This window comes from Alligator mississippiensis, chromosome 5 (assembly GCF_030867095.1).
Source record: "Alligator mississippiensis isolate rAllMis1 chromosome 5, rAllMis1, whole genome shotgun sequence".
Taxonomy (NCBI): Eukaryota; Metazoa; Chordata; order Crocodylia; family Alligatoridae; genus Alligator; species Alligator mississippiensis.
Window position 1 is genome coordinate 22,023,419 of NC_081828.1, and position 26,780 is coordinate 22,050,198.

The following is a 26,780-nucleotide window of genomic DNA, read 5'->3' on the forward strand; positions in this document are numbered from 1 at the left end:
TCTTCATACTTTCCAAATCCCACATCTATGTAGCAGTCAGTAGTAGCACTGCCCTGTAGACTGCGCTTCTCCAGTGAGTCTGCCAAAGGCCACACTACCTTTACAGACATGAGAGCTCAACCTCATTAATTCAGGCACAGCTAGTCAGGACACTTCCAAGAGAGATGAATTCATGAATGAAAGACAGTTCATTTCCACCCAAGGTTATTCAAAAGTTTTGCATAGCTTCTTTTCAGGGCTGGCTGGTGCTGGACATCGTATTTATCTGTTTTATAGTTGGCCCAAAATCCAGATCTGCTGATCTGGCCAAAGCTTTGGAGATGTTAGTGAAAGCCAAATAGAAATGTTGGTTTTGTTCCTGGGAACTAATATGTACCTACCATTCTCTAGCTAGCTGACTGTGAAACTCTCTCCAGGATTTTCCTATCCATCATGTGCAAGAGCAAAGGGTTGAAGAGGATCCAAAATAGTCTTACTACCTGTGGCCAAGAGAGAGATCACCTGATAATTACCACAGTCTTATTTCTCAACTTTGCCCATGTAGATTTAAATAATGGCTGGGTCTTTGAGGGAATGCTCCTTTCATCCCATAAAGCTGGTCCACAGGTGGTTGAGATCTGCATAGAACTGCCCCTGTTACTCTTCTAAGTTGACAACTGATGAGTAAACCTGCTTCAGAAAGTTTGTCATGAAATGCAAGGCTACATTACTATAGTCCATTCTGACAATCATAGTTAAGAAGGGCCAAGTTCATTTTAGTGTACTATAACTTTTCTTCAAGCAAAAGTTGAATAGCTTCATCAGGATTTTTAGCCATAACTACCTACTCCAGGTTCTTTACAGCACCTTCACTTTGTCCACAAACAGGCATCTGGATTAGATGGACCTTGAGTTCAATTAAATATGACAATTTCTGTGCCCCTGTTTTCAAACACCAATATTTTTAACTAGATTTAAAAAACTCTAAATATTTTAGTGTATGTGGAACCAGATACCTAATATAACCACTATACCTTTTTTTTTTCTTTTTACTAATACAGGTCAACACAGGTCCAGTCACTTCAACTACAATATCCAGTCTCTTCATATACACAGTTGAAAGTGATGTTCTCTAAGACACGTAATGTAAATACCAAAAAGACAAAAAGTACCTTTGTTAAAAGTTGCTCCAAGCCATTTGGTGCAGTGGTGGGACGAAACAGTCTCCCTCTGGCTGCCCCATGTCTCACAGACTTTCCATTCTTATCTCCTTTTTGGGGTGGGGGTGGCACCGGTATCACATAATTGTTAATGATGGGAAGTTGATATGGGGATATTCCATTCGAGTAATCCACTGAATTTGTCAATCCTATCATACCTTTATTTCCCTGCAATCATATTAACAGGTTAAAACCAAGTTCATGCAAATACTGAATTTACTCAACACAACTCAGTACTGTATTGGACTGTACATGGTCTGACTGTGTTTTGTGTTTTCCATTCAGAAAACAAACAGATTTTCAAAAAAACCCTCCATAATTTGTGTCCAAGGTTTTGTTCATGCAGTCATTTGTGTATGAAACAAAGAATCTGAATTTCATATACAAACCTGCAAATGGAGACACGGCTCCGGTCTTTTGAAAAGCTGAGCCCCACTATCTAATAAACTGAATATGACTAGTGTGTACAGTTAAAAAAAATAGGAATTTTTATAGTGGTGATTTTCTTTCCTTGTAGGCAAAACCCAAAAGAGCTACATCTCATCCAGATTAAGAATATTCATCACAAATTACCTCAATGTGTTTCTAAGTAGAGCTCTACTTCTGCTACAAGCTGAATTCCAGCCAGGAGCACAGAAGATACTAAGGCACCAAAAATTAAGACAGGCATACAGAGGAAACGCCCAAATCTTTGCATGTTCTGGAACTGGGATTTGCATTAAGTTACCATTAGCTATTACATGCAAGTGCTGGCTAGAAAGAGAAGTGCATGGTAGTTCATAATTCTGCATGCATGACAGATTTCTGCAATGATTATAGCCCCTATTCAGAAGCCACCCCACCCATGGACTAAAATATCTGAACTTGACCCCTTTTCTAGATGATGGGAAGGTAAAAGCTGAATTTCACTTTTAAATAACAGCTGGGAATAACTTTAAATAACAGCACATGCCAACTCTCATTAACCTGCTCCCCTCCCTCTTTCTGGTTCTTTGATTTAAAAGGGGGAATTACAGGAAATAAAAGAGAAGAGGTTGCCTTTTCCTTTACAGGTGTGGAGAGTAAAGGTGAAGCCTTGCTGAGATGCACTTAAATATTCCCAGCTGTTGCTGTTAATAGGTATGCACCCTCAAAACTTTCCCCAAGTGAAGATTTTGTATGCAAAGAGTATACTACAAAAGCAGTGTCCATTGCATTTTCTCATTGCTGTGATCAAGGATTGGGCATGAAGCCAATAGGACAATGCCTTTTGCAAAACTAAAAGAAGGTTAAAAAGGAGAGCCTGAATAGAAAGCTGATAAATGATAGTACAATAAGCACTTTGTCTGTGACTCGTAGTATTAAGCTATTTTAAAGTCACCCTTTCTACAGAGTTCCTAAAATTGAGTAATTTTCATAAAGAAATCAAAGCTAACCCCATTGGTAAAATGATGATTGTGTTCAAGCATTGACACCTTCTGCTTGGAACTCAGAGCCTTTGGTACAGATCCTGCTGTGGCATAGCTGTGAAGCGGTTGCAGCCGAACTGGGCGGTGCATGTTTTCTGGTGCAGTGTTTGGTCGAGGAGAGAAAGACTGAATGAGTGAAACAAGAGTGAACATTTAGAAAAGGAGCTAATTTCCATAAGTAATCCTATAAGAGGCTCAATACTATTATAGATAAACCTCAAACCTGCAAACCTTAATCAAACTTTGCAATTGGACATGGAGATTTGGCAGAGTTAAAGCAAAAGCAAATGATACCTAAAGAACAAGATGAACCTTGGAGTGCAGAATCTCAAAACATAACCATGAGAGCAGAGCAGCTCCTTTTCACCTCACAAAGTGACTGGTAATTTTTGGGGCCTACCCTGAGGAGACTAATTTTCCAAAAGACCTGAAGATCTGAAGTGCAGGCCCCTTAATGATCAGAGGTCAGGGAAGCAGACCCTACGATGACAGGCTGAGAGCCCTGGGGCTCTTTAGCCTGGAAAAGCACAGGCTCAGGGGTGATCTGATGGCCACCTATAAGTTTATCAGGGGTGACCACCAGTATCTGGGGGAACGTTTCTTCACCAGAGCGCCCCAAGGGATGATGAGGTCGAATGGTCATAAACTACTGCAAGACCGTTTCAGGCTGGACATAAGGAAGAAATTCTTTACTGTCCGAGCCCCCAAGGTCTGGAACAGCCTGCCACCAGAGGTGGATCAAGCGCTTACATTGAACACCTTCAAGAGCAAACTGGATGCTTATCTTGCTGGGATCCTATGACCCCAGCTGACTTCCTGCCCTTTGGGTAGGGGGCTGGACTCAGTGATCTTCCGAGGTCCCTTCCAGCCCTAATGTCTATGAAATCTATGAAATCAAGGGTCTCAGATGGAGCGCTCAAACCATTTCTGAGACTCTTCCCTATTACCTAGCTTTGCTGATGTAAGATCATAATGTAGTTCATATGTGGTTATAATGAGCTCATAGGGGCCACCTCAGATGACCCTATATCAGACTTCAGTCCTGGGGCAAGGAGTCTGCATAGGACACAGGTTTTAGTCAATAGTCAGCACAGTTCTCTGACGCTTTCTCTTTTATCTTTTCTTTTTATGCCCTCTAGAACACACACTTCCAAAATTCTGAGAGCTTAGAAAACTGCTAAATATTGATCAAAACCTAACTTTTTTCTTCCCTGCAAGCTTACTCTCTAATTTGGTATTGACAGTTAAGGCCATTTAGAGATCCATGGTCTGGATATGAGGGAGGGGAAGGCACAGGAGGGAGAAGGATATTGAGGACTTGTAGAATGACTGGATTGGAAGGGACCTCAGGTATCATCTACTCCACCCTGAGAGTCAACCAGTCCAAAACACAGATTCTGTGGGCGCAGATTATTACTACAGAAATGGAAAGCCAAATTTCAGCACTAATAATGATTCTGAATATTAGCCATCCCCTTAACAAAAGTGTAAACCACCTGCCTGGGCCAGAAGCACTCCAAAGGACATCTCCTGTGGCATGTCATTTAGCACATCACCCCTTTCTCTTCTCTCCCCCAGAAAAATAACTTAATTGTTTTAGTTATTTTATATGTGCAAACTTGCCTAGATCTACTGCATTTACCCTCTTGTTGATAATACAGAGTGTACTAATACTGGTCTAATCTTGGTTGCAGGTGAGAAAGAAAGTTTAAAATAGATTTATTATGAGGCAACGCTACCTTGTCCTAAGCACAGCATCACAAGGAGATTCCTTTCAAAAGGCCTGACCCTGCTCCCACAAGAGCAAATAGGAATTTCTTCTACAACTACACAACAGTTGGGCCACAAGCATGGAGTAATTAGGGAAGTCAGTGCCACAGACAAGAGGTCTGTGTTTATGAACATACATGTGGTAGGATCAGGGGTACTTGGCAGGACTTACCAATTGTGAATGACCAGATTGTTCTCCATCAACTAAAGGAGGGTGTCGATAATGATTTCTTGGAGCGGTGGGTGGGTGTGGAGAGAGCAGAGGATTAGCATCTTCCCCTGATCTTCTTGAATGTTCCACCTAGAAGAAGGGAAAGTTATGCATCTGAGCCTCCAGAACTCCTCAGAGATGGCTTTACCACCACGGGGCTGGTTGCCCCACGGTGTAAGTGATACAAGGCAGCAGTGCTGAGTGCTCAGGGCCAGTCTGATCAAACAACCTTACCTTGATTCTCTGCACCCTCTCCTTCCTCACAACATTTTCCAGTTTTCTTTTTATTTCTAGTTGGTGATGACGCTATCAGGGCAATAGAAAAAGAAATCCCATTAATGACCACACCAACTGTCAATGAAAACAACAGGACTGAGCCTCTGGCTTATCCTTGTGGCTAGGGACAGATATTCAAAAAGCCTGAGCCTGAAGGCTAGGGACAGACATTACACAAAGTGATCAGAAACTGGTTTAAACCTGTAACAGAACAGATGCTCAGTGTACATAAACCAGTTTGATATGGGCTGAAACCGGTTTGAAATAAACCTGGTTGAATCCAGTATCAGACTTAACTGATTTGGTCCAAACCATTTTATACAATGTCTGTCCCAGACCCTTTGCTGGTTAGTATAACCTGGCTAGGCTAAATCAGTTTGTAACCCAACAGAAATCCCCTCAGGACTGAAAAAAAATGCAGGCAGATGCCTGCAATGGCTCAGACTAGAAGCCAGGGGGTGCTACGACAGCCCTCCCTCCCTTTGCAATGCTGAGCTAAGGGGGGCATGGCCAGGCCCCCAGGATGTTCTGATTAGGGAGGGGTCCCATCCCCGCCCCACCTCCTGACCAGCCCAGCAGGGAATTGATAATGCAGTGTTTATCACCCCTAACTCAGTGTTTATCACCCCATTAAGAAAATAACAGAGGGACATTACCAGCTACCTGTTGATTCTGCCTTTGTCCCGTCTGCCACAGCATGGACTATAGCCAGCATGTGGTCTGCTAGCTGATGCTGTGTGTCTGTGTAAAACAGAGGGGACAGGGATCCCTGCTTAACAGGGAGTGGTGAGGGGGACGGGGGGGGGGGGGGGGCAGGGACCTGGTGCAGGTGCAGATAAGCTACTCTGTAGGTCTGGGAATTTCTCTGATCTACATAGCTGTACCCAAGCTCCCCTGATAGGGGCTTTCTCCACCTCTGCCAGAAGATCACTCAGGAAAGAAACGGGCTTAGTTCTCACAACCTATGCTGAATAACTATTCCCTTTTTCCAGCTATGCATTTTAGAAGAGGATTATTGAGCCCCCTGTCTGAAACATATGTCATAAAAGATGCAAATGCATGATATAGTTGTGTAATTTATGTATTACTTATTTCAAAAGACAAGTTTTTCTACTCTACTGTTGTGATGTTTGTATGAGCCAAGATGACTCTCAGTCTCAGGGACCAGACTGAAGCAAATATTTTAATGCTTGTGACTACAAGCTACATGGAGCAGAGCTGAATCAACCAATCAGATTACATGCATATCCTAGGTGTTATGCCAGTTAAAAAGTCACTGATAGAATATTTAGTCAGGAATCTAAGCTAGCCAACACAACAAACTACAGCAAAGAGGACAGCTGTTTAAATGCCAGCATCTCTGCCACCACTCAGAATTTGGAGTTGAAGCTTGGGAGTACTTTAAAACCCAGAATCTTTAAAGAGGGTGCTGAGCTTATGCTCGAATTCAGTGCAATTGTAGAGATAATGTAGTTTAAGCAGATGTCACTAATTTTATTCTTTTTCTTTTTAGAGCTTGGAAATTGAGCTACAGATGGTGAGGGCTAAGGATTTTGGAATGGCCATATTGCAGACCAATACAGTTTAGAGAAACATGGAAGACCAATTTAGAGAAGTTCAGATTTTCAGTTCAGCCTAAAGCTTGTATGCAACAACACACTAAGGTGCCTTTACTATTTGGCACATGACTGCATTTTATCTGATCCTATAAAGAGCCTCCTTACAACCCTATCCGGAAGTGATGGGCAACTCTCTCCCTTCTTCTTGCCATTGCCTGCAGCTTTATTTGTCAAGTGCTAAACAGCTGTTCTATGACCAAAATATTGGGCACAGAGAGAGATGAGTGCTGGGGTTAGGCGGTGTTCCAAAACTATTCTTTTTGCTGGAATCACAAGAACGGTGGCTCCTTGCCATTCTCCCCACAAAGGGATACACTTCTCAGGGGAAATACCAGGTCATAACATTAAAAACAACCCAACACTACAGAACAGGATCTAGGCATGACTAGGTCACTATTCAAAAAGTCTTATGAAGTAGATAATGCACACATACCTCCATGTCAAGGACCCTGCGAAATATGGCCTGAGCTAGGCCCTCCCGAACATATTTTTGGTGATCCTTCCTCATCACATTGAGACGATATTCTTTCTCTGATATTATTCTTCCACTTCTTGAGATCTGCCATGAACAAATAAAATGAAAGCATACACAAAAAAGGAAGATGGAATCTAAACAAACCATGCACAGAATGAGAGGAAAAATCCTTTTCTATGTACATATAATAGTCACCTTAATGAAGTTCCCCCCTTAGGTATTAAGACTACTAGTGAGATATAAAATACAACTGAAATGAGCCGTTTGCTAATGTATTTTATATGTAATTTTGATGTTTTGATACTGCCTTTTAAAACAAATCAATAATCTAACTTTGTATAACAAAGGCTTACAAATTCTCACAATGAGACCTTCAAATTAATGCCAGAAGTAGTGAAAACATTCTTGATTTATCATAAGCATCCAAAAAAAATATTGTCTCTAAAATTTGAGACACAGTGACAGAGGTACTGGTTGAAGTATTACTACATGGTAATATGGTGCCATTCACATATAATGACTTACTACAATGCTGCCCCAAATGCTGCTTAGTCCTACACCAAGATTAGCTACTATTTACACATAAAATGTAACTAGGGGTCTCCAATACAACAAAGCCACGTGGACTGTTGTATTATAATAGGCAATTATGTTTCTTAACACCCCAGTTTCAATGACTGCTTCCTTGTGAACGATTCAAGGCTCAGACAGAAGCAGTTTTATACTGCTGCAAGTACCATTTAAAATTCTCAGTGATCAGACAATTCCCCATGTGGCTCATTAGGAGATATGACATTTTTTTTCTTTGGCTGAATGTTTCACACTATATTTACACTGGAGTGTCCTCCCTTTAAGTCTCTGCAATCCACTAATTTAACTTAATACCATTAAATATAATATTAAATAGGGAAAAAGTGAATAATTCGTAAGCCTACGCATACACACACCATAATTAATATATATACATATCTAGATATCTATCAATAGATAGATAGATAATATCTACTGTGTAGGCATGAGAGTTCATAGCAAGATGGAACCAGTAAACTTTGCTTTATAACCCATATACCCATATTAATGAGCGACATTTTTATGGCCCAGTCATATAAGACTATGAGCACCCTCAGCTCCTCTGGTCTCCAATTCTGAAGTATGTCAAGTACTTCCTGCAACATACTAACTGCCTTAAACTCCCACTAGTGTTCCTGAGGCCACTTTGCATGTTACAGACCAGGTCAGGATTGGCCCCTGTACTCTGTTCTATAGGATCATCCCATTTTTAGTAATATAGCTCTGTATCCCTCAACTATTACTATACTTAGAGGCTTCTAGATCACATTGGACCCATAGCTTATTGGCAGGGTTATTAATGAGGTGATGAAAATGCAAAGTAATGACATTACATCACGCTGTCATGGTGTGATATCATGTGTTCAGCTAGTTGACAATTTTTTTAAACCAGTGACCTAAAGAGCTAATGTAGGAATGTCAAACTCACCTGGTCTCAAATCAGGTCTAGACCACAGGAATCCTTACAGGATGGATCTGAACGTGGGTTTGGTGGTAGGACAAGCAAAGTCAGCAGTGGAATGAGCAGCAGCATGGAGCTGCAGAGGTTAATACAGCCAACACACCTCCCACTAATGGCACCATCTCCAGGGGAGCTGTGTACCCCAGATGTCAGGAGCAGGCCCCACAGAGCCTGTTAACATAGCTCCATGAGCCAAATCTGGCCTGCAGGCCATGTTTAACACTTTTGTGACTGCAAAAACTGACAGCATTGAAATCCTTTGGGTAAAAAGGTTGAGATTTGAAACCTACCAGCCCTGATCGGTGGAGATGCCGTCTTATCCTTGTATTGCTGAAGTATCCAGTCAAGTGTTTGTCTGTGAGGCTGTTGTAAGTTGCAAGTGGTCTGAAACCAAGAAATATAGTCACTATGGAGACATTATAAGAAGCCAGGGCTTAATCATTAGCTCTCTTGTCAAAGTTACAAAGAATCTGCAGTGGACAAGTGTGGATACATACAATGCTCTCTTAAAGCATTGTCCCAGATGTTTTGTCTAAGAAATCCCTTTAAACCATGCTAACTCTACAAGAAGTGTACATCTCCTTTAGAAATGCAATGAACCAGCTCTTCACATGCTCAAAATTAGCTAAATATTAACCAATGTTTCCCATATGCTCAAATAATGTTTCCATGTGGGTTTTTCTACATAAGAAATTGTTTATCCACATCCTGCCCATAGCACCAATGAACATTAAGAATCTGAGGTCAAATTTCAGACTGCCCACTTGGAGCTTGAAAACAGTGAAGCGAGATGGGGAACAGTCAAGGACTTAGCTGAAGCTACCTTATCTCATATAATGTTTGACCCTGGTGCAAGTGGGAGTTACAAGGGATAGCTTTAACATTTGTGGAAGAAAAGGCATCCTCACATTGTTCAGGGCTAGTAACAGACATTACACATAAACCAGTTTAAGCGATCAGAAACTGGTTTAAACCTGTAACAGAACAGACGTTCAGTCCATATAAACTAGTTTGAAAATGGCTGAAACCAGTTTGAGATAAATATGGTTGAATGTAGTATCAGACTTAATTGATTTGGCTCCAACTGGTTTATGCAATGTCTGTCCCAGACCCCTTGCTTGTTTAAAATAAACCAGAGTCCCCCAGCATCCTGGCAAGCTCTTGGGCTTGGCGGGGCTCTTTGCTCTACAGTAGGGCTAACCCCTCCCCTCTGCATCTGCCTGGCTTCTCCCTGCTAAGCAGAGATTATTCCCCCCAACACCTCTGCTTTATGTGGACACCTTGGCATTAGCTAGCAGACCACATGCTGACTACAGTCCATGCTGTGTGAGAGACAAAGGCTTTTTGAAGCTAATCAACAAGTAGCTTAATGTCCTTCCTTGGAAAGGCTGTTTGAGTAGAGCTGTTTGTTCCCCCTCCCTCCCCCTCACCACTCTCCGCTAAGTACAAATTTCCCCCTCCCCTCTGCCTTGCTGAGAGATGTCTGTGTATTAGCAAGCAGACCACATGCTGAGTCTGTGCTGAATCAACAGATAGCTGGCAATGTGTCTCTGTTTTCTTAATGGGGCAATAAACACTGAGATAAGGGTGATAAATACTGTTATCAACTCCCCCCTGCCTCTGACTCACTTGCCTGTCAGTTTGCTGCAGACAGTAGGGGTATGTGAAACCGACCCTATTCAATTTGGATTCGGATTCAGCCTGAATTGGGGACAGCGATTAGATTTGTTGATTCAGATTACAGTCCCCGATTCAATTCAGTGGAATCAAAGATTTGATGCTGATTCAGAGGTAGACACAGCCTTAAATGTTTTTTCTACATACCTCGAGGTAGCAGGTGTGACTCGTGAATGCTGCAATGCTGGGGCTCATGAAGCATCCCACAGGAGTGCGGGGGGGGGGGGGGAGGGGGGGGCACCACATGCTCAGCGGTAAACCTGCAAATGGACCAGAAATAATTCTGGTCCATTTCCAGGTCCACCGAGGAGCGTGCTGGGCCACACCCCCATGTCCCCCCAGCTCGGCAATCAGCCTTGGTGGGACCCCAGGTGCCCCCCAGACCCAGGAGGCACCAGTTGCCAAGCTAGGCAGGTGTGGGGGGACACCCCAGCACGCTTTCCAGCAGACCTAGAAGTGACCAGAAGTGCTTCTGGTCTATTTCTGGGTCTTCTGCCGAGCACGCTGGGAGCCCCCCATGCTTCTGTGGGACGCTCCATCCACCCCACCATCACAGCACTCACAAGCTGTCTGGTACCTAGAGGTATGTAGAAAAAACATTTAAAGTTATCTCTATGTCCGAATTGTTGAATCTTTCCAAATCGATTCGGAGGGTTCCGATACAATTCGGAGAGATTAAAGGGTCCTCTGATTCAATTCAGATTCAGAGATTTGGCCACTGAATCGGGTCGAATCTCTGCCGAATTGAATCAGGGACCAAAGCTTCACACAGCCCTAGCAGACATTATATAGAAGCAGGGAGGGGAAGTGAAAAGCTCTGTATCCTCGACAGATGCATGCACTGCACACCTCCCCTTGCCTCAGAGTACTTTCCCATGACAGCAGGCTGGTAACACCCACGTCCCTTGAGTAGCAAACGTGGAAAAGCCTAGGACTGCAGACAGGGTGGGGGTTCATACCCCTCCTTACTCAGAACGCTGCTGCCACCTGGCCATGCCCCCCTGAGTTTAGCTCTGTGGAGGGGGAAGGAGGGCTGCTCTAGCACCCCCCAGCTTCCAGCCTGAGCTAATGCAGGTATGTGCCTGGTTTTCCTTAGTCCAGAGGGATTGTCTGTATGATTGGAAACCAGTTCAGCCTAGCCAGGTTAGACTAACCTGCAAAGGTTGAATCAATTCAGGCTCAGGCTTTTTGAATGTCTGTACCTAGCCCAGGAGTTCTGCTTCACACCCCTCCCAGCACCCATAACTCTCCCAATATGTCCCCTCCCTCTATAGTGGGGATGGAAGGAAACAATAAGGCAGATACGCTGCCTCCACTACAGTCTTCCTACAAATAGGGAATTCTCTGTGGACTTTCTCCAGAAGCTTCATGTTATTCTTGTGCTGATAATATTCTAGCATTAACAGACCAGAGAAGCTGCCTTTTTCAGTCCACAGAGTATGAACAGAAGCTTCTATCTAGTACTAATATATACAAAAAAACATGATTCAGTTTCCATAATAAACCCTGGGCCATTTTTTATTTTTAGTGATTTGAAAATTAGCATTCAAGTTGTCAGTATGGGATGCAATTCGCCAAGAATGCTAAATGGTTTGTCTCAGCTTTAGCATTCTTTCTGAGCATTTCCTTACATTTTTACAGAACATCTGTATTTGTAATGCTCCCACCATTGCAATGTGCATGTAACAAGGTTATTCATAGAATCATACAAAATTAGGGTTGGAAGGGACTTTAGGAGGTTATTTAGTCCACCCCCATGCTAAAAGCAGGACTATCCCCAACTGTTTCTTCCTAGCCAAGGATTGGTCTAGCTGGGTCTTAAAAGCCAATAAGGAGCAAGATTCCACAACTTCTCTGGGTAGCCTGTTCCAGTGTTTTACTACCCTCCTAATGAAAATTGTTTTCCTAATATCTAATCTTCACTTCCCTTGCTGCAACTTGAGACCATTGCTCCTTGTTCTGTCATCTGCCACCACTAAGAACAGTCTAGCTCCATCCTCTTTGAAACTACCCTTCAGGTAGCTGAAGGCTGTTATGAAATACCAGCTCAGTCTTCTCTTCTCCAGACTAAATAAACACAGTTCCCTCAGCCTCTCCTCCTAAGTCATGTTCCTTAGCCTGCTCACCATTTAATTGCCCTCCTCTGGACTCTCCAATTTGTCCACAACCTCCCTATCAAGAGAGGCCCAAAACTGGACCCACTACTCCAGAAATGGCCTCATCAGTAGCAAGTAAAGGGGAATAAGCACTTCCCTCCCTCTGCTGGCAGCACTCCTACTAATGTAGCCCAGTATGCCATTAGCCTTCTTCACAACAAGGGCACACTATTAGCTCATATTCAACTTCTTGTCCTCTGTAAGCCGTGAGTCCTTTTCTGAATAGCTGCTGCTTAGCCAGTCAGTTCTCAGCCTGTACCAATGCATGGGATTGTTCCATCCTAAGTGAAGGACTTTGCACTTGCCTTCACTGAACACCATGAGATTTCTTTTGGCCCAATTTTCCAATGTGTCTAGGTCTCTCTGAATCCTAACCCTATGCTCCAGCATATCTACTACTCCCCCAAGCTTGGAGTCATCCACAAACGTGCTGAGGGTACACTCCATCCCATCTTCTAGGTCATTGATAAAGACATTGAACAAAACCAGACCCAGCACTGACCCCTGGAGCACTCTACTTGATACCAGCTGCCAACTAGACATCAAGGCAATGCTTACTACTTTTTGAGTCCAATGATAAAGCCAGTTATTACAACAGCATTTACTTTCCACCCTGTGAATGTCACAGAAGGTGTGAACATGATTCAATGCAGAATAAAATGAAGAAAAGTTGTATGACATGCAAGCATGTGTGCACGTTTAAATAATATATATTCTAGACTTAGTGAGGCTCACTTTAAAATATTAAGGCTACATCTCATAACTTATAGTCCGTTCATCCAACAAATACTTCCTTAGCTTGCTTGCAAGAACGTCATAGGAGATCATATCAGAAAACTTGCTGAAATCAAAGTATATCACATCCACTACTCTCCTCACATGCACAAAGCCAGTAATCACATCATAGAAAACAATCAGATTGGGCAGGCATGAATTGCCCCTGGTGAATCCATGCTGACTGTTCCTCATCACCTTCTCCTCCAAGTACTTAAAAATGGATTTCTTGAGGACCTGCTCCATGATTTTTACAGGGACTGAGGTAAATAGTTGTAATTCTCCAATTCCTCCTTCTTCCTGTTGGCATAGAAATAGTATTTAAAGATCTGTTTTTGGGGAATTGCCTTATAGGTATACGTATATGCATTATAAGGGGTCAAGATGGGCAGCAGGGGTTAACTGAATTTCTAAAGAGCTTGGGAAACACACATGCAGCTTCTCATGGCCCTGGAGGTAGATGGGTTGTCTAGTACAACAAGGCCAATGGACAGACCCAGCCTGAGAATGAAAGGGGGCTTGCCATAACACGAGATTACAACCTTCAAGGCAGATGTGTTGTCTAACACAACAAGGACACAATCTAGGGAATAGCCTGGGAAGCAAAGGAAGCATGTCCCATAACGCAAGATAAGTGACACCAGCAACCAGACTCTTACTCTGTATCAATAAATTCGCCTATTATCAACTGGCAGGTGTTGTGGTCAGTCTGAGGGCTGTGCCCACTGGGAACAAAGATATAGCTGCTGGGTCCAAATCCAGTGTCAACACTTCCCTTTCTTAAAGATGGGCACTATATAACTGCCATTTTCCAATAGTTTGGGACATCTCCCAATCACCATGAGTTTTCAAAGATAATGGCCAGCAGCTCTGCAATCACAACAACCAACTCCATAAGCACCTCCAGTATACTGCATCCAGGCCCATGGGCTTGTACATGTCCAGCTTTTCTAAGTAGTTTCTAACCTGTTCTTTCACCACTACTAGCTGCTCAGATCCTCCCCAAACCATGCTGTGAGGTACAGTAGTTAATAGCTGACCTCGCCTGTGAAGACTGAGCCAAAAAAGGCATTGAATACTTCAACCTTTTCACATCATCTGTCACTAAGTTGTTTTCCCCTATTCAGTAAGGGACATACACTTTCCCTGATCTTCCTTTTGTTGCTGACATACTTATAGAGACCCTTCTTGTTACCTTTCATGTCCCTTGTTAGCTGCAACTCCAGTTGCGCTTTGGCCTTCCTGATTTTATCCCTCCATGCCCAAGCAATACTTTTATACTCCTCCCTGGTCATTTATCCACATTTCCACTTCTTGTAAGCTTCCTTTTTGTGATTTAATTTATTGAAGAGTTCCTTGCTAAGTCAAGCTGGTCTTCAGCCATGCTTGCTAGTTTTCCTATGCATCAGGATGATTAATTCCTGGTCCCTCATTAAGGTCTTTAAACTATATCAAGCTCACCTGGACTCCTTTCCCCTTCAGACTGTCCTCCCAAAGGATGCTGCCCATCAGTTCCCTGAATGAGTCAAAGTCTACTTTTCTAAAGTCCAGGGTCCTTACTGTGCTACTCTCTATCCTTCCTTTTCTCAGGATCCTGAACTCAATCATTTTGTGGTAACTACTGCTCAAGTTGCCATCCACTTCTACATTTCCCATTCTTCTCTGTTTGTGAGCAGAAGGTCAAGAAGAGACTTGGGATATTTTGGGTAGAAAACTACAGGTTTTAAGTTTTATTCCATATTGTAAACTGCCTTCTCAACTGGGATATAGCTAAATTAAATATTTCCCAAGGGAGAATATTGCTTGGCTGTCATGATACTTTGTTCATGATGAAAGCCCTCCTTAAAGAAATGCATCCTGCATTGGGCTATAAATCTAATAGGACCAAAGCACTGTATGTGATGAATAAACTCCTTCACACTAGGATGAGATGTAGCCTTAATGTTTTAAAGTGAACCTCAGTAAGTTTAGAATATATATTAATTAAACATGCACACATGCTTGCAGGTCACACAACTTTTCTTCATATTATTCTGCACTGGTTCATATTCACACCTTCTGTGACATTCACAGGGTAGAAAGTAAATGTTATCATGATATATGTTTAAGTCTGCTGCCACCAGGTGCAAACTTTCTGGACTATCTCCAACAGAAGACATCCCAAATTGGGTCTGAAAGTTTGAGGCATCCTTAACTAGCAAATATTTTTAAAAGAGGGTTTAAACACATCTGTACCGCAATTTCTCCTCCTTTAAAATGGACCTACTAATATATACCGCAGGAGAAGTTGGGTTTAATTCATTAATTTCTGTAAGATGCTTTGAACCTTTTGCACATTTATTTCATCTACCATTTTTATTATACAAAGAATGATCAGTATGGTATGGAGGGTTAAGTCTGAAGTCTGCTGTGCATTTATCCTGTAACTTATGATTGGTTTAAACAGGACAAATTTCTAATATACCATGATGAGTTACTGTATAAAAAAAAAGAGCTCTTCAGGAAGAGAGAAACACTAATAAAAATATGACGAAGGTGGTGGATTTACAGGCAGTTTATTTTTGGTTTCACAATAATCCCACAGGTAGCCTATACCAGATAAATTAAACTTTAAACAGACGATTTAGTTTACCCTGTTATGCATGGTGATTGAACACTGGCACTATAGCAACTGTTTTATGTTACTTTCTTTATCCCTTGTTTGCATTTGAAACTGCCAGATTACAGCAATTATGCCAAGTATTGACTTACAGGATCACTTGGCAAAGGTATACCATATTAGTAAAGGCAGATGAGAAACTTAACCCAGTATCCTTTTATTTACTTCCTTCCATTTAATATTTCATGGACCATATAACTAGATAAAATACAACCAATCTCAAACTACACTGTGATGTAGCAATCTTGCCCCTCGGTAGATTTATTTTCTAGAGTCTCATTTAAAATATGAACATCCTGCTCCTCAAAAATGCTGAATCCATTCCAAAATTCAAATGGGTGTTTGGGGAAAAAGAAAGCTATGCTTTTGGGCCTGATCCAACTCCCACGCTGAAATCACCAGAGAGCATCCAATTGAATTCACTGGACTTTGGATCACAGTCATAATTTCCAACCAAATTCTGTGCTTTCTGCCTGGATTGATATCTGACTTCTAAATAGATGTTAGCATGCAACTGAACCATACCGAATATCCCATGTTGAGAGACTTAAATCTGAATTCCAGCTGATGCTATAAATACTGATTATGGGGCCAATTCTATAAAACCTTGCTCACAAGAGGGCACAGTCTTGCCTTTCCATTTCAAATGGACACCATTACAAAGAATGGTGACTTTACTTTAAAAAGTAGAAGTGGACCATACCAGGTCTAGGCTGGCACACAGGGATTTCCATTTATATGAGCAGAACAGACTCTAACAGCACTCCGAAAGGACTGTGTATAAATGTACATTTTTCATGTGGAATGTACTTGAGGCAAAACCTTATCCTCTAAATGAAATGTGGGCCTTTCATTCAAAAGCACACAAATTATTGAAAGGCTTGAATATCAGACTAGGTTTTGTGTTCCCTGCTGCTGATAGATGACTATGGCACAAACATAATGTGCTCAGTGTTGTGAAGAGGGCACTAGCAGCAGTCTTCTCACGTTACCTTTTCTAGACAGCCCACAGATACTATTTGCTTCCAGCTCCAGCTAACTCACTAATCATGTCTAGAGATAAGGTTCAAAAAAATGTTTTCAGGTTGTGGAGGTAGAAAGCATGAAAAAGAACCAAGAAAGATGAAGGAAGAATATCATTTCGCTGTAGGCTTTGGGTTAGATTGACACTGGTAAGGGTTTTATAGCAAGAGTTATCAATTAGGTTCAGTGTGCAGTGCAGCCTCTAATGGTAAGGCTAGGGACAACATTACACATAAACCAGTTTAAGTGATCAGAAACTGGTTTAAACCTGTAACAAATGTTCAGTGCACATAAACCAGTTTGAAAATGGCTAAAACTGGTTTGAGATAAACCTGGTTGAATGTGGTATCAAACTTTACTGGTGGGAACGACAAAGGCAGACATGGATATCAGGACTAATCAACAGGTAGCTGGTAATGTCATTCCTTGGAAAAGCTGTTTAAGAACAGCTTGAACTAATGGAGAGAGGTTGTGTTTTCTTAATGGGTTGCTAAACACTGAGTTAGGGGTGATAAACACTTGTGCTTGGCTGCTCAGGAGAGTGGGGAACCCCTCCCTAGCCCTGCCAGGGCCTGGCCACAACCCCCTCAACTCAGCACTGTTGAAGGGAAGGGAGGGCTGTTCTAGCGCCCCCTCCCCCCCAGCTTCTAGACTGAGCCACTGCAGGCACGTGACTGAATTTCTTGGTCCAGAGGGGATGTCCATGTGGTTACAAAACAGTTTAACCTAGCCAGGTTAGACTAACCTGTGAAGATTGAATCAGTTCAGGTTTAGGCTTTTTGAATGTCTGCCCCTAGCCTAGGAGGTGAGATGGAAGCTTTCTCTAGCTACTAGTTACATCAGAAAAGCTTCAGAATCACTAATATTGGCCAATGACAAAGAGAGGCAACTAGACAAAATTGACCTCAAGAAGATCTAATATACATGTATTTACAATTATTACTATAGGGAAGTATGCACAGAGTATTTAAGGAGCCACACACACATACTGCCTAAAACTGCTATATGAAGGACATCAAAGGAACATCAATTGGCATTTGACCACATTTCACTGATCTGCTGAATAGATGGACTGCTGAATTTGGCCCAGGAGGATAAAGGAAAGGTTGTATTTATTTATAGGTTAGTTGCAAACATAACTCTTGCAATATTTGGTATTTACTTAAGGCCAAAACTCATGAGATCATGTTACATATCAGAATCTGAGCTTTCAGTAAAACAAAAGTTCCTAGGCCTGGCTATCATAAATTATATTGTGAAAACACTAATGGCTCAAATGCAGAAGACAATTTTTAGGCAACCCAGGAAACACTATTTAAGAAAGAATTCATTATTATTAAATGAATACTGCGATAACCTGGTACTTAATTCATGATTTTTCTTGCATAGTTGGGATTGGCAATACTGATTTTTTCAGGAGTTAATGAAAATAAATGTAACAACAAAAGTCTTCATATTTTCAGACCTAGATGACAGGCACAGTCATTGTGCATGTGCAGTGTAAAGTCACTATCTTCTTCCACAGATTATTTAGCTAGACTCAAAGTCTTCTTAATATTAACTTACGTCTCCTCTTTTCTGAATCTTTGGAATTTAGCAACAGAAAAAGAAGCTGAAGTGTCTATAACAAAATTGAAAGTAGAGAAGAATCATAAATATTAGAAATTGGAAAGGCTTTTTGGATAACAGTTCTTAAATATGGACCTTTTTGTCTGCACCACCTTTCCCAGTGGGGACTAATGAAAACACTGGAAACCAAGCAGTGGTGTCTATGGATTCAGGAGCGGGAAATAGTCTTTAATAGTGTTCCTCTATTATCAAATGGTCCCCAACGTAAAAGGACAACCACTAATTTCTTCTATCACCAAAAGGCCAATGCTTGATTGCTCACTGTTGAAGAAAGCTCTGCTGTTGTAGTCAGTCCTTTCCACAATGTCTCAAATAATAGGGTTTGCGCCATATCACTCAAAAGATAAAGCTTCCAGCATTAAAGTATTTTCTATTAGGGTTTGGCATTTCTGAAGTGAACAGTAGTATGGTTTGAATCTCCTTCACTTTCATTGCAAGCTTCCTCAAACTGGAGCAAGAGATCACACAAGTCTGTAGTGTTCACAGGAACAGTATTTCCTTTTAATTTGTGGGAGAAAGGACATGATTTTCCTAAAGAAAATAATCCTCCAGTTACCAGTTGAAAAGTGTTTGTGTTCCCAACCTTACTACTCCCCACCCCACCCCGCAACTGTCTCCAGGACAAGCCAAACTGTCCTTTTAAAAGCTAGCACTGGGTGGCAGGAAAAGGGAAAGCAATCCTGATACCTTGGAAGCTATGTTAAGGGAACAATGCTAGTTTCTAGTGAAGCAATAAAGCTGTTCATGTTCCCATTTGCAGAGACGAGAGGTGATGGCACTGCTGCCACTCCCTTTCATTCAGCATCAGGTAGTTTTCTCTCTTACGCAGGGATCTATATTTTGTTCCCTTTTCTGCCAGAGAGTGTTCAGACCCACAGCTCTCACCTCTTATAAGAGCACCTTAACCACCAAGCTAAATGCTAGGATGAGGAAGAGGGCTCTCTTCTTCCTGGCTCTGAATAAAAGAATTAGAAATTAATTGGGCCAGAGGGAAAAAGAGAGCAAAAGTGAACATGACGCACTAGCCTAGTGACCAGAGCATCATCTGAAAGAGGCAAGTCCCTGCATTTTATCCAACAAATGTTTAATGTAAACAGTACTTGGAGGAAGCCAGGAACTAGAATTTGCTTCTCCCCTCTCCCATGTAAAGCCATGCCCAGACAAGCGCGCTCATGCGGTATGTGGCAGAGTCAGTTGTTCTCCATCCTGCAAGGAAGCAGCGTGGAGGGTTTTTTGACCCCTGGATATCCACTGCTGCAGCCCCAGGAGGCCCCCAGAGCCCCAGGTAAAAGGGAATTGAATCAGAAAAGGGAATGGAACATGGACTTGACATATCTTAGGTGCAAGCTTTAGCCATGGGCCCAATATATAAAAAGGGATCACAACCATAGCACTGTGCACTCAACCTTACTCTGTAGCAAGCTCTCAGAGCACGTGTTAGATTGAACTGCTAACTGCATTGGGGTGCCTCTGACCACAGTCAGAAGCATAACTACTAAGCAATTGAGAAAGTACCCAAGGACTTTGAGTGCTACCAGGGTTACATGATAGCTGAGCCAGTATTTTGAACATCATAATTTTAGACCTATGTGGCCAAAGTAAGACTCCAGTGGAATTTAGTCAAAGTTCTTTTGTGGGCCTAGACCTGCTACCTGCAAGTATTCAGTCTGGTCTCTTCACTTCTCTGATCAACTATTTACTGGTTTTTATCTCTGCTAATGCTGGGGAGGAAACTCCAAACAGGAAACTGTACTGGATTCTTTTCTAGCTCCTGCATGAGGAATTCATTTGTTAACTAACTTCCAGCCAGGGAACACTGCACTAGGCATCAGAACAAAAACAATGTTTTGGCTTGGAGTCACTGAAAGACAATAAGCGTGGAACACCCCAGCCTTTTCTTCAGTTCCTCTTCAGTGTGTAAGTTTAATAGAAACCCTATCAATGTAACAGATCTTTTTCCAGTTCAAAAAGTGAAATTATATTTGGTAAAAATTCTCCTGAAAATTCTCTGTTTTTCATTTGACTAGCTAAGAACTTGATTAGATTTTTTTTTTAATTCCCTATTTTTTCCAAGATATTCAGAAAAAAATGTCACCTCCCTGTCTGACCTCAGACACCTCCAGGGAAGAAGCCATCACAGAGCAACCCTCTCATAAAAGGTCTCTGAGGTGCCTAGGGGAATAAACTTCTACCCTCTACCTCCCCTGTGCAAAATAAAGTTTCTTTTGTAACTTTTACAATCCCTCAGCCTGAAGAAGGGTGTGTGTACCTAAAAGCTTGCAAAGAAAGACATTTTTTTTGCTACTATTTAGTTAATCTACTAAAAGATAGTCTCTGGCCCAAGAGCTTCATCTCTATTTTTTCCAATTACTTTTGACAGAAATGGAACAATTCAGCAACTATTCTAAGCCTTTTGTCTGCAGTCCCTTTGTTGACGTGTGCAGGAGTACACAAGGAACATGTGCAGTGCCAACCACAAGTATCGTTTTAGCCTACCCCAAAAAGGGCCAAAGAGTCAGCTAGGCCGTGACATCTCCTTCCCCATCTTATCTTAACCAGCAAAGCAGAATTAGGAACATTGGGGAAATATACAGGCATCTGAGGAGCATCACGCTTAAGAGCAGCACAATACTTTCTGAAGCAATCCTCGGGAAGTCAACCCCATCATCTGGCTATCCTCAAATGGCCAGCTTGGCATTAAATCATAGAGCACAAGCAGCATTTCAGTTGCTTACCATCTCACACTTTGGTATCATTTACATTGCTAGAATAACATCTTAACAGCCCATTCAAGAAAATAAATTGCTGTCACTGGAGCCATCTCACCTTCTTTCCATTAACAAAAGCAATAAATTAATAAAGACAAGTACAAATACTCAGATTAACTGGTGGAAAGACCGCTTTGGAAACCAACAGCCACAATTTATTTTGCCTTTTTAAAAATGTATTGATGGGCTACACTCAAGCTTGCCACTCTCCAAAACACACTGCAATAATTCTGGCAGCAGCAGTGGGGGATTCAGCTATTCAAATGACAGAGTACTTGCTGCTTGTTCAAAACTGCACATAGCTTCAGCTGATTTCCTTTCCTCCCTTGAGGTACCCAATAGAACTATGACATTTTCATCTGCCCAGCACAGCCGAGAGCCATGAAACTACCACTTGACGCCTGGTTAAAGCAAAATGCACAACATACTGCCGCAGACTACTGAGAATTGAGAAAATTAAAGGATTGTCCACTTGGAACGTTCTACTCTACAGGGTTTTCATGTGCAATGTTAGTGCCAAATATTTTATCAGCAGTATCTGGCTTTTATCAGCTTATAGTGTATTATGTACTGTAGCTCAAAGCTAAACAATGTTGTCTGTAGCAATGATTTTATGACCATTTTTATTGATTTGAAAGGATTAGAACAAAGTCTGTGCAAGCCTCTAACATTCATTTTATAAATCAAATCTTCATGGTTAATTGTTCATGGTGTAATTAAGTTAGCAACAGCACACCAAAGAAACAGTCCAAGAGAGCATCAAAGCCTTAGTTATTGATTGGTAGAGGCACTGGGAATTACGGTTTCTGCTTTATAGTGTACAATTGCAGTTTATTGCCACTTTTCCACTTAAACTGTAATGAGAACAAACAGTTCTAGCCCTGATGGAGATGCATTCTCAACTTTAATAAAAACTTTAATAAGCTACCAAATCTTGTGCTATTTCCAGATGATGAAAGAAGTCTTCCTTTTTTTGTTTATCTTGCAAACACAATAAATCTAAGCATAAAACAAAACTGCGTGCTTTCAACCGCAAATCGTTCATTCGACATTGTACAACCAGGGTAATTCAATGGGACTTCTTTACGGAGGAGAAACTACTCAAATGACTAATGTGATGCGGGTTTACAACTGCACCTTTCCATGTGGCCTGAAGGAAGCCCTGTAGCCCTCATGTACCCTGTCATTGGTCCTCCTGAGAGAGGAGATAAGTATTGGGTGAGCATACTTTCTGCATAGAGGAAAACAGGTTAAACTCCAGAAGAAGGGGTTCTCAGTGTGCCTGTCCGGGCTGGAGGCACTGGCACACAATCCAGTTACCATGAGCTAAAAAGGGATCAGAATTTGCCCCTGTCATCTGCTCTGGGGAAATGGCTCTCTCCATTCATTTACCCCACAGTGAAAGAAAGTTCACCTGTGGCAGTTTATGGCTCAGTGAATGTGGAATAATCTACCTGGCTCAACCTTCATTTAAGATAATCAAGTGCACCTGAGCAGTTACCTAAAGTAGAAGCAGACAAGAATTTGGCTTTCTTGTCTACAAGTCAAGACAGAGCAGGACAAACCTGTTCCCTTACTTCTACTGTTATACATTTACAAGTGAGTATCTTTTTGCATTTAGGAACTTGAACAATGTGAAGAGATGATGCTGAGGTACCAGGATGGCTGTGGGAGCTGTTTTTCTCCTGTGGTGGATGGGCATCCATGTGGTTGGATAAGAAACCTGAAACTTGATAGTTGTGCGACTCAGGAGATGGACGTAGTTCTTGCAAACTCTCTCCCCACCTGCAGGAATCCTCACACAAAACCCTAAAGGGCCTTTGTCAAGAGAAGATACCAGTCTGTCCAAGCAGAGGGAGCCTTTTGCAACTGAAGAATGAAATTAGGGGGTTTTGGAGTTTATTGCAACATATTTCTTGAAATTAACTATAACTAAACTGAAGACCCAAATTTGCTTCCATAGCATTGTTCATAACAAGCCAGGCTACAAAATAGTCTCAGTTTGATATACAGACTGCTCAAATCAACAGATTCATTTGAATTTGCAGATAGAGGGCCTGGATATGGGGAATAGTTAATTACTTTGCCCCAATCCTGTGATCATTTAAGCAGATGCTCCTATGCAGTTGCTAAGAAGGAAATGAGACTACTCATGGAGTCAAAAAAGGTTATACACCTGCTTAATTATTTCCAGGATCAAGGCCTTGAGACCTGTTTTAAAGCCCACTGAAAATCAAAAGGAGACTTTCCATTGACTTTAACAGCCGTCTGTTCGGGTCCCCTCGCACTAATTAGACTTTACTTATAAATACTAGCTTCCAAAAATTTCATAACATTTCCCTGCTTCATTAAATAGCTTTGGTTTGATAATGACAGATTAAATTAGGAATTTCTCCATTCACATGATTCTTACTGGAAATGTCCTTTATTTTATGTTTTTTCTCTAAATTATCATCACTGATTTTAATTACCAACAGTAGAGTAATTTTCACTGTTTTCACCATCAGCCAGATAATTATCCAGTCTAATCAGCCTTTACTTCAGACATGTTTTGAGACAAACTTCAACACAGCCAGGACTGAGACATTTCTCTGAATCCTTAAGTGCAAACACCAGTGGAACACAAGGATGCCTCATGCAATAAACACACGTCAAACAGCCTCCTAAAACCAAGAGGGAGCTCAAACATTTTCTACACGTGCACAGATTCTCAGACTTGTTGGATAAAACTCATCAAGAGTATCAGAGGTTCCTGACCCTACTTTATCCAGCATGGTTCAGGTGTTGGCACAGGAGTGGGCTGCGTTACTACTATTGGCGCATGGTGCAAACTTATACAGCAAATGTTTGGAGAATTCCCTACTAATTCAGGGTGCCTTAATACCTGGGTGCTTAGAGGTTCCAACTATCTGCCATCCAACTCAGTTGGAGTCTTGAACACAAAAAAGTTAAACACAAAAAATGAAGGCATCCAATATTGGCTTTAGAAAATATTAACCTTACCCCTGTTGCACCAAGCTTCCCATCTATAAAGAAAGTGATGATACTTACCCACCTTTACAAAGAGCTCAAAGATCTGTGGCTGAAAACTACTAGATAGGAGCTCTCTTCTCCCAAGACTTGCACACCTGAGTAATTTAATTGATGTGAGCAGTCTCATTGACTTCAATTTTGCCTACCCACCTGAGTTAAGTTACTCTGCCGCGTATGTCATTGCAGGATTCTCCTCTGTGTAAACATAATTAAGCAGTGGAATTACTGGAGGTTTTACCTAAGCTGGAGTGCAAGATCAGGCCTCTTAATTCTTTCAGTTGTTTGCTTCACTGAATTTTATTCTATTATTTCTACAGAATTAATTAGAAAACTGAATAACTATTAACATTAAACTAAGATTAGTGTATCTTTTCAAACATCAGGAACTTCAAATAATTAAGTAGGCTGTTCAATGCTTTACAATACAAAGCAGTGAAGTGGGGAGGGAGGAGAACATTTAACCCATTTCCAAGAGCAGTTGTGATGTTGCTGCCTGTTCACTATTTGTATTCCTGATATTTAATTAAATAAAAACCTAGTCAGAGATGTATCCCATTGAGTAAGGCAGAGAGGGAATTGAGAATACCGAATTCTTATTGTGGTTTATTATTAAGGACTGCAATTGTTTTTAGTAAGCAATGGTGAAGTAACAACGACAGCACCAATGAGAATCAGAAATCTGTATTCAGACAGGTAAACCCAAAGAAGGAAGATACAGCAACTCCAGCATCAATACAGGTTTTTAGGTATTAAATTATACCACCTTTATCCTCACTGTAACCCTCCAGGAGAATGTGAATTAATTCATCCCTACTTCTTGCACTAGGGACTAGCACTATTTTTTGGCTACATATAAAATTTTCCATTCAGACATTCTCCTTGATCCAAGGACTTCTGTGACTGAGGTCCTAATTCCTGGTGCCTGCAACTGCTACTGATTAAATGATACGTGTCACTAAATCCAGTTCCTTATTTAAAGAAATGAGAGCATAAAGGGCTTCAGAATCACAGGCAAGGAAACATTAAGGCATTTTTGTGTGCTTTTAAATAGTTTTCCCTTTAATATGAGCTCAGAGCCCCTATTAGTCATTCTACCAACTTCAGCTTCCCCACCCTGTGTGGGCACAGCTGGCCCAAACCCTTGTCTGCACATCTGGAAACTTCAGTTCTCACTTACCCAGGGTGAGGGTGGCTCATTTTTGCAGACTGCCTTTTGAATCGTGCAGGAAATACAAAGAAAACTGCAGTTTGTTGTGCCAATGGCTGAGTGCTTAGGAGGAAGCAGCTGTCACAGCTCAAGCTAGAGAGCAGTCTCACTCTGCTGAGCTGTACACCTTAATGCAAACACCCCAGCCAATGCCCCTATGGACTCAGCCTGTAGAGCCCTCTCTGCCCCTGGCTGGCTGTACCAAGGCATCCCCAGCCGTTGCTAAGGGAGAACCACGTGGTGATGCTTTGGAAGAGGCGGGCAGAAAGGCTGCCTTAGCCCAATTGATCTAAGGATTGTCTGAACTCTGCTGGTTGGGGGATCTGGGCTGCCACTCATGCTGTGTTGCAGGCAGGTTCCCTAGGCTCCTGCAACCTGACACAGACAGACACTGGCCTCTATTTTGTCTGAACTGCGCCTAGGGACAGAGGGAAGCATGGCAAAAATGGCTCCGTCTCTTAGGATTTCAGACTGCTGTGCCTGGCAGAGCTTAATCAGACTGTGTGCAAATACAGAACGTCAGGCTCTGCCCTTTTTTCACTGTGAATTCTCCATCATGTTGACCTTCAGCAGGGCTCAGCAATGTGACTCACAGAGGTGAGCTTTGAGGTACAGCCAGCAAAGGTGACAGGTCCTGAAACACAACATATCCCCTTGGCCAACTAACCCCTTGGAATATTAGCATTTACTTGTACTATGTGCTCTGTGCACAGAGCTTTGCAAGCCAGTAAAACAACACAGTCCTGCCTGGCCCCAAGAGCTTACAGATCATTGGTATCATTCAGCAAACCCTGCACACAGGCTCAGGAACTATATTACAAGACGACAATGTGCTGCAGCCATCAAGTGTCAGGAGGTAGGGAAAGAAAAGGAAGAAAGGCATAGGAATAGATTGGTTTCATATCGTTCTAGTTATGAGTTTTCTTTCATCCAACACCCTGGAGCAGACAGGGCCACAGAGCTTTCTGGGTTGCTGGTGTAAGTGGGAGCTCATTACACACCGAGAACTGTGCTCTCCAGGTGTGACACCTAGGATTTCCCATCAGACAATCTGCTACAATTTACAGACACTACATGTGGCCCTTCAACCTCATCACATGGCCTGCACAACCTCCTCAGTACACAAATCTACAAATGTGTGAATGCCTTTTGTACGCCCACTTGCTATGTACTATGGTCATAACCCTCATTTAGGGTGTCTTTTTAAAGACATTATATAAAATATTACAAATTAAATATAGTATTTCATGTTAGTAAAAAGCAATAGAAATACTGCTTCAAACCAGACATGACAGAATGTAAAGCCCTGAACTAATAATGTTCTA

At 41.8% G+C, this 26,780-nt stretch overlaps 1 protein-coding gene across 3 annotated transcripts in view; it reads right to left on the minus strand.

Annotated features, from left to right (window-relative positions):
* The window catches only part of ERICH3 (glutamate rich 3), a 79,520-nt gene extending 53,835 nt beyond the window's left edge, over positions 1 to 25,685 (minus strand). For 2 of the 3 annotated variants that reach the window (XM_019489186.2, XM_059727945.1), the window contains exons 1-7: positions 25,426 to 25,685; positions 8,820 to 8,913; positions 6,957 to 7,082; positions 4,863 to 4,934; positions 4,590 to 4,718; positions 2,615 to 2,773; positions 1,152 to 1,367 (exon numbers count right to left, since the gene is read on the minus strand). In XM_019489186.2, coding sequence (XP_019344731.2) covers positions 1,152 to 1,367; positions 2,615 to 2,773; positions 4,590 to 4,718; positions 4,863 to 4,934; positions 6,957 to 7,082; positions 8,820 to 8,913; positions 25,426 to 25,445 — 816 coding nt within the window. In that variant the 5' untranslated portion in view covers positions 25,446 to 25,685. The remainder of the gene's footprint in view (positions 1 to 1,151; positions 1,368 to 2,614; positions 2,774 to 4,589; positions 4,719 to 4,862; positions 4,935 to 6,956; positions 7,083 to 8,819; positions 8,914 to 25,425) is intronic. The other variant, XM_019489187.2, reaches the window with a different exon arrangement.
* Positions 25,686 to 26,780: the final 1,095 nt, after the last annotated feature.